At 39.5% G+C, this 12,500-nt stretch overlaps 1 protein-coding gene across 1 annotated transcript in view; it reads left to right on the top strand.

Annotated features, from left to right (window-relative positions):
* LOC308382572 (NACHT, LRR and PYD domains-containing protein 3-like) overlaps positions 1–12,500 on the top strand; it is a gene marked incomplete at both ends in the record, with an annotated part of 22,300 nt that overhangs the window by 5,850 nt on the left and 3,950 nt on the right. The window contains 4 exons of the mRNA XM_080860969.1: positions 4,457–4,573; positions 5,419–5,473; positions 7,276–7,382; positions 9,351–11,159. Coding sequence (XP_080717095.1) covers positions 4,457–4,573; positions 5,419–5,473; positions 7,276–7,382; positions 9,351–11,159 — 2,088 coding nt within the window. The remainder of the gene's footprint in view (positions 1–4,456; positions 4,574–5,418; positions 5,474–7,275; positions 7,383–9,350; positions 11,160–12,500) is intronic.

Here is a 12,500-nt window from a genome sequence, read left to right as displayed (position 1 = left end):
GTTGAGCTTTAGCTGTTCACCGTTTACAACACAATTATATAAACCAGTAAATACACCCACATTATGCCGTTTGAGCATGCGCGACTCACATTCGGCAGCGACTCATATTTGGCAGCGACACCTCCTCTTCAAACAGCCGCCACTTACGCGCAAACAAAAGTGAAACTAAACTCGTCGCTTCCATTTTGTGAGCACGGAGATGAATTGTTCAGCAAAGAAATGACCAGAAACTACCGTTTGTGAGTATCTCAGTATTGAATTGTAAACTGTTAAATCGGTGCTTTGACGACATGGGTTTGATATCATTACTTGTATTACCATAATAAACATTATGGGAATCCTAGACTTACAGCTCTGTTTTCTCGCTGTGAGAACTGTTTGATCGCGAACCAGGCTACAATGGCCTTACTTACAATTACCCTGGTTTCTATTCGATAAGGTAGATCAGATGGGATGGGCACGAGTGATGTAACTCTATTTGGACTTCAGTTTTTGTTCAAGGTAAAGAGTAGTCGTGTTCAGGTCAAACTTCTTTCTTTCTGTCGTGCTGGTTGTTGCCGAGATAGGAACCTGTCGCTCTTCCGGTATAACTGATAGCAGTACAATAGTGTGTGTTCACATTACTGCAGTATGACTGATAGCAGTACAATAGCGTGTGTTCACATTACTGCGGTATAAACGTATAGCAGTACATTAGCTTATGTTCACGTGTGTGTTTTCAGAAGGATGCCGAGGCTTTTTGGTCGGGGAGAATGAAACATTATCTGTGTTGGTCCAGTTTGTTTGCTCACTGCCCTGGCGGTCGCAAGCTGTGTTCACATTCTTATCTGGCAACAAGGAGCGAAGGCATAATTACTCATTACTGTAATAGGCAGTAGATTAAAGTAGAGGGAGTTAAATAAAGGTGCAGATTCTGTGCAAGTATTGCAAAGACAAAAGCAGCAGTTCCAGCATAACGGCTAAATACCATCTCACCCTGTTTAGTTCCAACTCTGGGCACCACTAGCTGACCAGCTCCTGCAGATCATAGAGACCTATATATTCAGCAAATATTTCATATATTTATACTGTACATCTTTAGGACCCTGACCAGTAAGTGACTTATAGACAGAAAGTCATACTCTTAATTCAGTTCTGTATCTAAGTCGGAGCCAGCAAGGGTCTGACATTTGGAGTAATATGCTCTCTTTTCTTAGTTTTGGTTACACATTGTGACATTCTGTGTATGTCTGTCTTTCTCTCCCATTCTCCAGTGTAATACCAGGAGAGGGATATCCCAGGAAAAGGGGTGTATTTGCCCCAAAATGAGTTCCAGTGAAGAAGTGAACCATGGTTATGAGCCTAAGGGGTAGGACAACAACAACAACAATAATAATATATTTACATGTATAATTTGTTTATTTGTTAATTAGTGTAGTGAATCTTTATTCATCAGCTTAGATACGTAAAATAAGTAAAACAATGTAAATGGTAATAATAGGCATTAAGACAATTGAGACTAATCTAAAAGCAGAATAAATGTCTGTGAGTCATCTTCCTGCTGTATCTCATAATTTGTGTGGAAAGTAGCATAATTTCTGCCTGGCAACGAAAGCTGATTGGATGACTATTACTATCTGAGTTTTTCCCTTTTGACACCACCACCATCAATAAGAATAATACAAATATATTAATTTAATTAGCTATTTGAAAGCTGAAAGTTACTAAGTACAAATGAAGGCGAGACACTACAGGTGAATAGGGTAAAAATCTTAAATAATAGGTATCACCATGAAACTTTCTCAGTTGATTACTCATCTTTAGATGAGAAAAAAATGTATTACAAGTTTTTTGTATTTTGATGTTTTAATATGCAAATTAGGTATTATCTCATTAAATATGCGCTAATTTGCATAATGTTTAAAAATAAAAAATCTGATCATGGGATAAAGCCAGGTTAAAAATTCCTTTTCCCTTTTGTTGACGTATTAGATGGGGGGGGGGGGGGGATTTTCGCCATGTTTTTGGGGATATAATGTTATATAATTCAGGCTAGGAATAATATATTTACAAATCCCTCTGTAAATGACTTCATAATATAGTTGGGTACAAGACTGGAAAGTTTGGTGTATATAGGTTGAACTGAAGTGGAGATTTTTTCCTTATAGTATGAGAAATAACTCATTTTGAGAAAATCGCATTTAAAGATTCAAGGAAGTGTCAAACCATACCAAGTGATGCGTCTGAACCAATCACGTTATCAGAAACCACCGCAAACCAATGAAATTGCGTCCTTAGTTTTAAAGCTCCGCTTTTACTAACATCATTGGTTACTGATGGAAAGGAAATGTCTTTAATTGGATTACATAGCGTTGTGTGGAAGATACAGAGCTTTTCAACGATACCAAACATGACAGGCATTAGAAAGCCGATATACTGCACGTTACGTTAGAATGCTAACTTTCCAGGAAACCTAGGAGAATTCTGACGCCGCGAACAGACAAAATGTGAATAAATAAACACATTAATGTATAATTAGGATATTTTCTTTATGCTAGTATGAAAGATAACATGTTTAGGGAGTGAACTAGCTCAAAATCTCAAAATTGACCACTGCTAAAAAAAAACGATGTTTTTGCCTGCCGTGTCTCGCCTTAAGGCAGAATATACAAGTACCATGGGTGTGAGGGAAACAACCTGTTAGCATGATTTCTGCCTGGCAACGAAAGCTGATTGGATGAGAGCTTACTGAGTGTTTTTTGTTGTCATTTGGCAACCTATCAGAAAGTAGAACCCAACCCACAGTAGAGCATGAGTGCGTAGTAACTGGACCAATCAGAGATGAGAACATTTGTATTAATGTAGAGGCAATTTGTCTCAATCAGATATTTGGCACGGTTGTTTTCTTAGTCAGTAGTTGCAAGCAGAATGAAACTGAATCTCTAAAAACGCTAACCCATCTATAGTTTTAGCCCACTTTAAGACCGCTTAGCTGATGAACACCAACAGGCATGAAAATTCTGTCCCAAACAATTTTCCCAGACAGTAAAAAAATCAACAGTTTGATATTTGTTTGACATAACTACATGTATTTAACAAATACTACCACATTTTCTAATGAGAGTTAACACATTATCAAAATAAAAAAAAAATTGAAAATGAGAACATCACATAACAATCAAGGATAATAGAAAAAAATAACATGTGAATGCATAGAGAAAAAGAATGATGAAAGCACTCCTGGAGAAACTGAGGTGTGTGTGTGTGTGTGTGTGTGTGTGTGTGTGTGTGTGTGTGTGTGTGTGTGTGTGTGTGTGTGTGTGTGTGTGTGTGTGTGTGTGTGTGTGCACCTCCCTTCCTAAACTGGCACTTCGACTAGTGCTTAACTTGAACTTACAGCGGTTACATTCCTGCACTTTTCTTTTCTATTTCGTTTTTTTATTTTTATTTCTTAGATAAAGTAGTATTTATTGTTAGTCCATGGTTCTAATGCTTGTAGCTTGACTGTTCTCTTCCTTGTACGTCGCTTTGGACATAAGCGTCTGCTAAATGACAAAATGTAAATGTAAAATGTGTGTGTGTGTGTGTGTGTGTGTGTGTGTGTGTGTGTGTGTGTTTGTGTGTGTGAAATACAGCCTCATCCAGCAGAAGAGATCACACTCTCCCGTACCGAGCTGTGTGTCCATGAAGAGTGACCAGTCCATGGATCTTCCACTTACATTTGCAGAAGGAGGTGTTCCTGCTGGTCAGAGGTGAGTAGTAATGAGGAATTTCCACAGGAAATACAAATGATCAATACAGTCATTTGAATTACACCTGAAGTATGAAAGTGTACCAAAGGTTTTTGACTTGTCTTTTTAAGCTTGATATTTATTTTAAATGGGCAGGTCAAGATATTTCTATATTTTTTATCGTTTCTAGATATTAAAGGAGACAGACAAAATGAATTGATTGAAAATGGTAACCTTAAGATTGTCACAAGGAGCTAATCCCCCCTAAGGGTGAAATCCTAGAACTGATTTTGAGAACCATTTCAGTATATTTTCTAGTAGGTTTTTGAGAAATGTAGTAATGATCATTGCAGTACCACCATATCGTCAGAAGGTAGCAGTAAGAGAGACCAGAAGCTGGCTTGTCATCTCCGACTTTGCTGTTCAAATCAAAATGGCTTCATAAGTAAATGAATAGAGTTAAAGAAAGATCTTCAAAGTGACACTGGAAATATTTTAAATCAAGTAGATATTTTCCCTTGAATTATTTTAAGTCAGTAATACTCCTTGAAATTGCATAACATGTTATAGCAGATTATTGCAGACAAAAATAGGATTGGGGTCAGTTTGGCCGTTTTTTTGTTTGTTTTAAATATACTGCTGATAGCTTTGTTTTGGTGTGTGTGTGTGTGTGTGTGTGTGTGTGTGTGTGTGTGTGTGTGTGTGTGTGTGTGTGTGTGTGTGTGTGTGTGTGTGTTGTAATACAGCCTCATCCAGCAGAAGAGATCACACTCTCCCGTACCGAGCTGTGTGTCCATGAAGAGTGACCAGTCCATGGATCATCCACTTCTATTTGCAGAAGGAGGTGTTCCTGCTGGTCAGAGGTGAGTAGTAATGAGGACTGTCCACAAGAAATACAAATTATCAATACAGTCATTTGAATTACACCTGAAGTATGAAATTGTACCAAAGGTTTTTGACTTGTCTTTTTAAGCTTGATATTTATTTTAAATGGGCAGGTCTACATATTTCTATATTTTATCGTTTATAGATATTAAAGGAGACAGACAAAATGAATTGATTGAAAATGTTAACCTTTAGATTGTCACAAGGAGCTAATCCCCCCTAAGGGTGAAATCCTAGAACTGATTTTGAGAACCATTTTAGTATATTTTCTAGTAGGTTTTTGAGAAATGTAGTAATGATCATTGCAGTACCACCATATCGTCAGAAGGTAGCAGTAAGAGAGACCAGAAGCTGGCTTGTCATCTCCGACTTTGCTGTTCAAATCAAAATGGCTTCATAAGTAAATTAATAAGGTTAAAGAAAGGTCTTCAAAGTGTCACTGAAAATATTTTTAATTAAGTAGATATTTTCCCTTGACTTATTTTAAGTCAGTAATATTCCTTGAAATTGCATAGCATGTTATAGCAGAGTATTGCAGACAAAAATAGGATCGGGGTCATTTTGACCGTTTTGTTTTTTGTTTTACATATACTGCTGATAGCTTTGTTTTGGTGTGTTTGTGTGTGTGTGTGTGTGTGTGTGTGTGTGTGTGTGTGTGTGTGTGTGTGTGTGTGTGTGTGTGTGTGTGTGTGTGTGTGTGTGTGTGTGTGTGTGTGTGTGTGTGTGTGTGTGTGTGTGTGTGTGTGTGTGTGTGTGTGTGAAATACAGCCTCATCCAGCAGAAGAGATCACACTCTCCCGTACCAAGCTGTGTGTCCATGAAGAGTGACCAGTCCATGGATCATCCATTTCTATTTGCAGAAGGAGGTGTTCCTGCTGGTCAGAGGTGAGTAGGAATGAGGACTTTACACAGGACATACAATCATCCATACAGTCATTTGAAGTACACCTGAAGTATTGAAGTGTACCAAAGGTCTGACTTGTCTTTTAAGCTTGATATTTATATCAGATGGGCAGGTCTAGATATTTCTTTATTTTCTCTTACCTAGATATTAAAGGCACCCAGTGCAACTTTCGAGGCTTAAAAATAAACATTCAATTTCTAGACTTTTTTACACGTAGTAAGTTTCAATAACTCCATACCATTACATATCGACATTCAAGGAGCAAAGATGAGACGTCGTTGTGTGGAGAGAACTGATAGAAAATCGTAAACAACAACAATCGCCGCCATTTTACCCCCAAATCTTTATTTATTGGTGCCACAAATAAATAAAGCAAGATTCCAGTCAATGGAAAAATGGCCTCTCCCCACCGGCGATTGTTGTTGTGTACGTTTTTCTAATGGGGTGTACTCATCAATGGTGTGCATTGTATATTTTGGGGAAAATGCAATATGTTCCTGTTAATGCTTTCCTATTAGTTTTTATAGTGGATGGAATCTCCTGGCCTGCACCTTTTTGTATTAGCCCATTTTATTTGGTTTACCTCATGTATAAACTTAAGCACTTTTAAAGCTTAACTGGAAAACATGCCTTTGTGTAGGGCTCAAATTGTTCTACAACATGCACTAAAGAGAAATCTGAATTTTTGTTAAAGGTTACACTTGTATCCTAAAGTTCCAGAGACCTACAATGAATTACTCTCTAAGTTGTACTTCCTTTGTTTCAAAATAAAAGGCACAGCCAGCTTTAATGCTTCAAGTGCCATAACTTGAACTATGTATTCCATGGTGTACTTTTCTTCTGCATTGCATTGCATCGCATCGTATTGTATCGTATCGTATCGTATCGTATCGTATTGCACTGGATCGCATTGTTTTAAAATTAGATCGTACTGTATCGCACCGGATCGCAGGAGGTAGGAGAATCGTATCGTATCTAATCACTGGTAATTCCATGAATCTTGAATGTATCGAATCGTTGGTAGTGTATCGAGATGTGTATCGTATCGCCTTGATGGTGAAGATTCCCATCCCTATTAACTTACTACGTGTAAAAAAGTCTAGAAATGGAATGTTTATTTTCGAGTCTCAAGCCTATAAAGTTGCACTGGGAGCCTTTAAAGGAGACGACACAATTAATTGCTAGACAATGTTAACCTTCACATTATCACAAGCAGCCAAACTCCCGTTAGGGTGAATTCACAGAACTGATCTTAAGTACCATTTCAGTATATTTATTTAGGTTTAAAAGAAATGTAGTAGTGTTCATTGCAGTACCACCATCTTGTCAGAAGGGGGCCGTATGAGACAGACCAGAGGCCGACTTGACATCTCTGACTCTGCTGTTCAAATCAAAATGGCTTTATCAGCACATTTATAGATTTAAAGAAAGAGCTTCACAGTGAGACTGGAAATATTTTTATTCTGATAGATATTTCCCCTTGACTTATTTTAAGTCAATAATATTCCTTGAAATTGCATAGCATGTTATGGCAGAGTATTGCAGACAAAAATAGGATTCGATAGGATAAGATAGGATTTGTTTTTTGTTTTACATATACTGCTGATAGCTTTGTTTTGGTGTTTGTCTCTCTCTGTGTGTGTGTGTGTGTGTGTGTGTGTGTGTGTGTGTGTGTGTGTGTGTGTGTGTGTGTGTGTGTGTGTGTGTGTGTGTGTGTGTGTGTGTGTGTGTGTGTGTGTGTGTGTGTGTGTGTGTGTGAAATACAGCCTCATCCAGCAGAAGAGATCACACTCTCCCATACCAAGCTGTGTGTCCATGAAGAGTGACCAGTCCATTGATCATCCACTTCTGTTTGCAAAAGGAGGTGTTCCTGCTGGTCAGAGGTGAGTAGTAATGAGGACTTTCCACAGGAAATACAATCATCCATAAAGTCATTTGAAGTACACCGGAAGTATAAAAGTGTACAAATGTGTTTGACTCGTCTTTTGAGCTTGATATTTATATGAGATGGGTTGTTCAAGATATTTATTTAATATATAGTATCTACATGCTAATGGAAACCAAAATAGATAGATATACAGTATACTGTACTTTATTAATCCTGTGGGGAAATTCAGGTATCTTGCGAGAAATGTTTCTAATGAGAGAAAAACACCAGGCTGGAAGGTTTTTACATGACTGAACTCCATGGGCAGTGCTCATTGAACGAAACAACGTGAACTGAACGTACTGTATTACTGCCTGATGAACGATACTGTGAACGCGTTCATTCTGGTGTCTGTGAACGGCACGTTCACTCTTTAAAATTTCGTTCAATAAGGTGCCAGATTTCTAGAGACTTCGGGGCGAAGAATACACCGTTAACAGTCCTGTATCCAATCGCTGCGTGTGCTTACTTCTACTGTGTATGCCTGGCAAGTGTGAGAGCGCCAAAGTTGCGTAGAGGCAGAGATAGAGATTTAGAAAAATTATAGCTCACATATTAAAAAAAGAACTGAACTAGTTCATTTTCTGGTGCTGTGAACTTGGTTCAAAATTTTGAATTATGAACTATGAACTGAACTAGTTCATTTTAAAATTCGTGAACTATGAACTGAACTAGTTCATGTAGAAAGTGAACTTTCCCAACACTGTCCATGGGACATAAGAGGTGTCAGGCAGTGTCTGAGACAATTGTTTGATGTCATTGCACAACACACAAGGAGTTATATGAAAGGTTTAAGAAATATAATAAACAATAATAAGAGAGGATCCCAACACTCAAAGACAAGAGAGGAGAAACTGCAGCAGAAAGAGCAGAAGAAGAAGAAGAAAGAGAAAGAGAGCCCAAATACTCTTTAGTGGTTTTATACTTGAAGACCCATTGCTATGCATTTGCCAGCAGCCAATCCCCTAAAATAACATTCACCCAGGCAGAGGTTACAGTAGGACTAGTCTAATTACACAGCTATGGCAGGTACTTCAGAATGAAACCACGATCAGACTACTGAACACATCAGAAGGATCAATTCAAGACCAAACATATGTGAAATTGTGTGTGTGTGTGTGTGTGTGTGTGTGTGTGTGTGTGTGTGCATGTTTCTGTGCAGAAGTGACACAATAACAATCTGGAGTGAAAAGCACAAATCCAGCAGCCCTCCTGTGTCAGCAGGTGAAATGTAGTGAGAGTGAGAGAGAACGACTGCAGAGGAAATATGAAACAAGTCAGTTCATCAGCAATCACATGAGAGAAGAGCATTAGGGGGACACAGTGCTGAGGGTAGTTTATATAAAACTCTTCAGACAGAGTGGCAGTTATATAGACTACATTAGGGGGAAACTCTTCAGACAGAGTGGCAGTTATATAGACTACATTAGGGGGAATCTCTTCAGACAGAGTGGCAGTTATATAGACTACATTAGGGGGAAACTCTTCAGACAGAGTGGCAGTTATATAGACTACATTAGGGGGAAACTCTTCAGACAGAGTGGCAGTTATATAGACTACATTAGGGGGAAACTCTTCAGACAGAGTGGCAGTTATATAGACTACATTAGGGGGAAACTCTTCAGACAGAGTGGCAGTTATATAGACTACATTAGGGGGAAACTCTTCAGACAGAGTGACAGTTATATAGACTACCTTAGGGGGAATCTCTTCAGACAGAGTGACAGTTATATAGACTACATTAGGGGGAATTCTTCAGACAGAGTGACAGTTATATAGACTACATTAGGGGGAAACTCTTCAGACAGAGTGGCAGTTATAGACTACATTCCTGCTTGACTGATAGTGCTGTGCAAACACTACATTTAAACTGATATTACAGTAAACAAGTTATTTAATATTTGTTTTTTGTTTTCACACACAGATACCAACATGGTTCAGTAAATGTGGAAATGCTGCAGATCCACAAATCCCATCTTCAGAAGAGGTTTCAGTGTCTGGCTGAGGGAATCACAAAACAGGGAAACCCCACACTCCTCAGTAAGATCTACACAGAGCTCTACATCACAGAGGGGGGAAGAGGAGAGGTCAATGATGAACATGAGGTCAGACAGATAGAGAGGGCATCCTGGAGAGTAGCAGCACGAGGCAGACCAATCAACTGCAGTGACATCTGTAAACCCTCATCTGGACAAGACAAACACATCAGAACGGTGCTGACTAAGGGAGTGGCTGGCATTGGAAAAACAGTCTCTGTGCAAAAGTTCATTCTGGACTGGGCCGAAAGCAAAGCCAATCAGGATGTCCACTTCATATTTCCTCTTCCTTTCCGAGAGCTGAACCTGATGAAGGAGAAGAAACTCAGTCTGGTGGATTTCATGAAGCACTTTTTCTCTGAAAATCAAGCAATCTTCACCAGTTCAACATACAGAGTCATGTTCATCTTTGATGGTCTGGATGAGTGTCGACTACCTCTAGATTTCCGCTCCAACCCAAGGTGTTGTGATGTGACAGAGCCAGCCTCAGTGGACGTGCTGCTGACAAACCTCATCAAGGGGAATCTGCTTCCCTCTGCTCTCCTCTGGATCACCACCCGACCAGCAGCAGCCAATCAGATCCCACCTAAGTGTGTGGACCAGGTGACAGAAATAAGGGGATTCAGTGACCCACAGAAAGAGGAGTACTTCAGGAAAAGAATCAGTGATGAGAACCTGGCCAGCAGAACCATCACACACCTGAAGTCATCCAGGAGCCTCTACATCATGTGCCACATTCCAGTCTTCTCCTGGATTACCGCCACTGTTGTGGAGAGAACATCAGATGAATCGGGGAGTGTAGAAATGCCAAAGACTATGACTCAAATGTACACACACTTCCTGATCATTCAGACAAGCATAAAGAATGAAAAGTACACAGTGAGAAAAGAGAGAGACGAAGAGATGATTTTCAAACTTGGGAAACTGGCTTTTCAACAGCTAGAGAAGGACAATCTGATCTTCTATGAGACAGACCTGAGAGAGTGTGGCATTGATGTAACAGAAGCATCAGTGTACTCAGGAGTGTGTACTCAGATCTTCAGAAAGGAGTCTGGGCTGTACCAGGGGATTGTGTTCAGCTTTGTGCATCTGAGCATTCAGGAGTTTCTTGCAGCTTTATATGTGTTCCTCTGCTTCAGCAACAGAGAGAGATACATGCCTGACCAACAGCAAACCTCTCAGCTCTCTACTCTGTTCAGAGCTGCAACACTTCATGACCTACACAAGACTGCAGTGGATCTGGCCTTACAGAGTGGGAACGGATACCTGGACCTTTTCCTCCGCTTCCTTCTGGGCCTCTCACTGGAGTCCAATCAGAATCTCTTAAGACACCTACTGCCCCAGACAAGAAGCCAATCACAGAGCTCTGAGCAAACAGTCCAGTGTGTCAAACAGAAGATCAGAGATCATGATACGTCAGACAGAAAGATCAACCTCTTCTACTGTCTGAATGAGCTGAATCACCATGCTGTAGTGGAGGACATTGACAGGAGCTCAGGAACTCTGTATGTAGACATGCTCTTACCAGGAAAGTGGGAGACTAGCAGATTTCAGTTTCAGATCCCAGAGGAGCAGCTGGATGAGTTTGACCTGCAGAAGTACATCAAGACACCAGAGGAAGATCTGACTGAACTCCTCAGTCCTGATGAAGTTCTGAAGAAGCTGGTGCCAGTGGTCACATCTTCCACTTCAGCTTGGTGAGTAATATACTGTGTGTGTGTGTGTGTGTGTGTGTGTGTGTGTGTGTGTGTGTGTGTGTGTGTGTGTGTGTGTGTGTGTTCGTGTGTGTGTTGACTAGTTGACTTTGTTCCTGGTTAATGAACTGCCCTGATAAGAGAACATTTCTAGGGTTATATTATTATATATTATACGTGAGTTGTTTGTTGTTTTCTATGGGTTACTTAACTTTAGGCTCATTTTGAGTATGTCAAATATTTGGTGCCAGTGGTCACATCTTCCACTTCAGCTAGGTGAGTTATATGCTGTGTGTGTGTGTGTGTGTGTGTGTTGACTAGTTGACTTTGTTCCTGGTTAATGAACTGCCCTGATAAGAGAATATTTCTCCTAAACTGAGAGTAGAGCAAACACTCCTGACTGTAGTTCATACCTCACATCAGTCTGATATGGATTGAAGGTCAAACACTAAACAATATATTGTACGTGAGTTGTTTTCTATGGGTAACTTAACTTTAGGCTAATTTTGAGTATGTAAAATATTTGTCTTTATTATACTTTTCCTGTAAATATCTTTAATGTCAGGCTTGGTTGTATCCCTAATGTGTCACATTTTATATTACAAAGTCCAATTCCAGTTTCTTTGAGTTCTGGTGTGAATGCTAAAACTTACCCGGGTGGCTGGCTTGTGCTTTTGGATCCAAACTGGCTTTTGCAATGTTATTGAACACTGTTATGATCCACCCTTAAGTGGCCTTATAGGGCATAGATATCCTATATAAAGGCTAGATGTCTCGCCCGCGTTTCTGGCCGACGGAGTCGAATGTTCGCACATGGCGGCCATTTTGCGACAGGGGAGCTCGCTCACCCTTAACATTGTATTGGTAGTGGGACGTACTTTTAAATAACCAGAACTTGCTCAATTTTCAACCGATTTTCAAACGGATTGGTCTGTTATAAATGGAAGATATGTAGTTATGACACTACATGCTTATGAATAATTATGTTATGTTCTAAAAAATATAATAATGTTCTAAAATAGGTACAAGATTTCCCTTTACAAATATACATCAATAAATGCTCCATGTTGAAATCCCGTCCCTGCACAGAGATGTATTTATGGCACTGCATACTTATGAAGAATTATAAACATGGGTTTTCATATGAACAAAACAGATAGGTGCAATAAATACACACATGCACAAGCTATTTATGTAAAATCATTATCTAGGCTACTAAAACTCAGCATACGGAATGGCAACAGGATCTCGTTTCGAGAGAACGTTCAATAGAGCATCCATAGGCTGCACACAACTCTGGCATCTTCACTGGCAATAAAGTCAGCAATTTCCTGTCAAAATCAT

The sequence above is a fragment of the Sprattus sprattus genome, assembly GCF_963457725.1.
Source record: "Sprattus sprattus genome assembly, contig: scaffold_62, whole genome shotgun sequence".
NCBI lineage: Eukaryota > Metazoa > Chordata > Actinopteri > Clupeiformes > Clupeidae > Sprattus > Sprattus sprattus.
The sequence above is the reverse complement of the archived record's forward strand: the minus strand, read 5'-3'. Positions and strand labels throughout refer to the sequence as shown.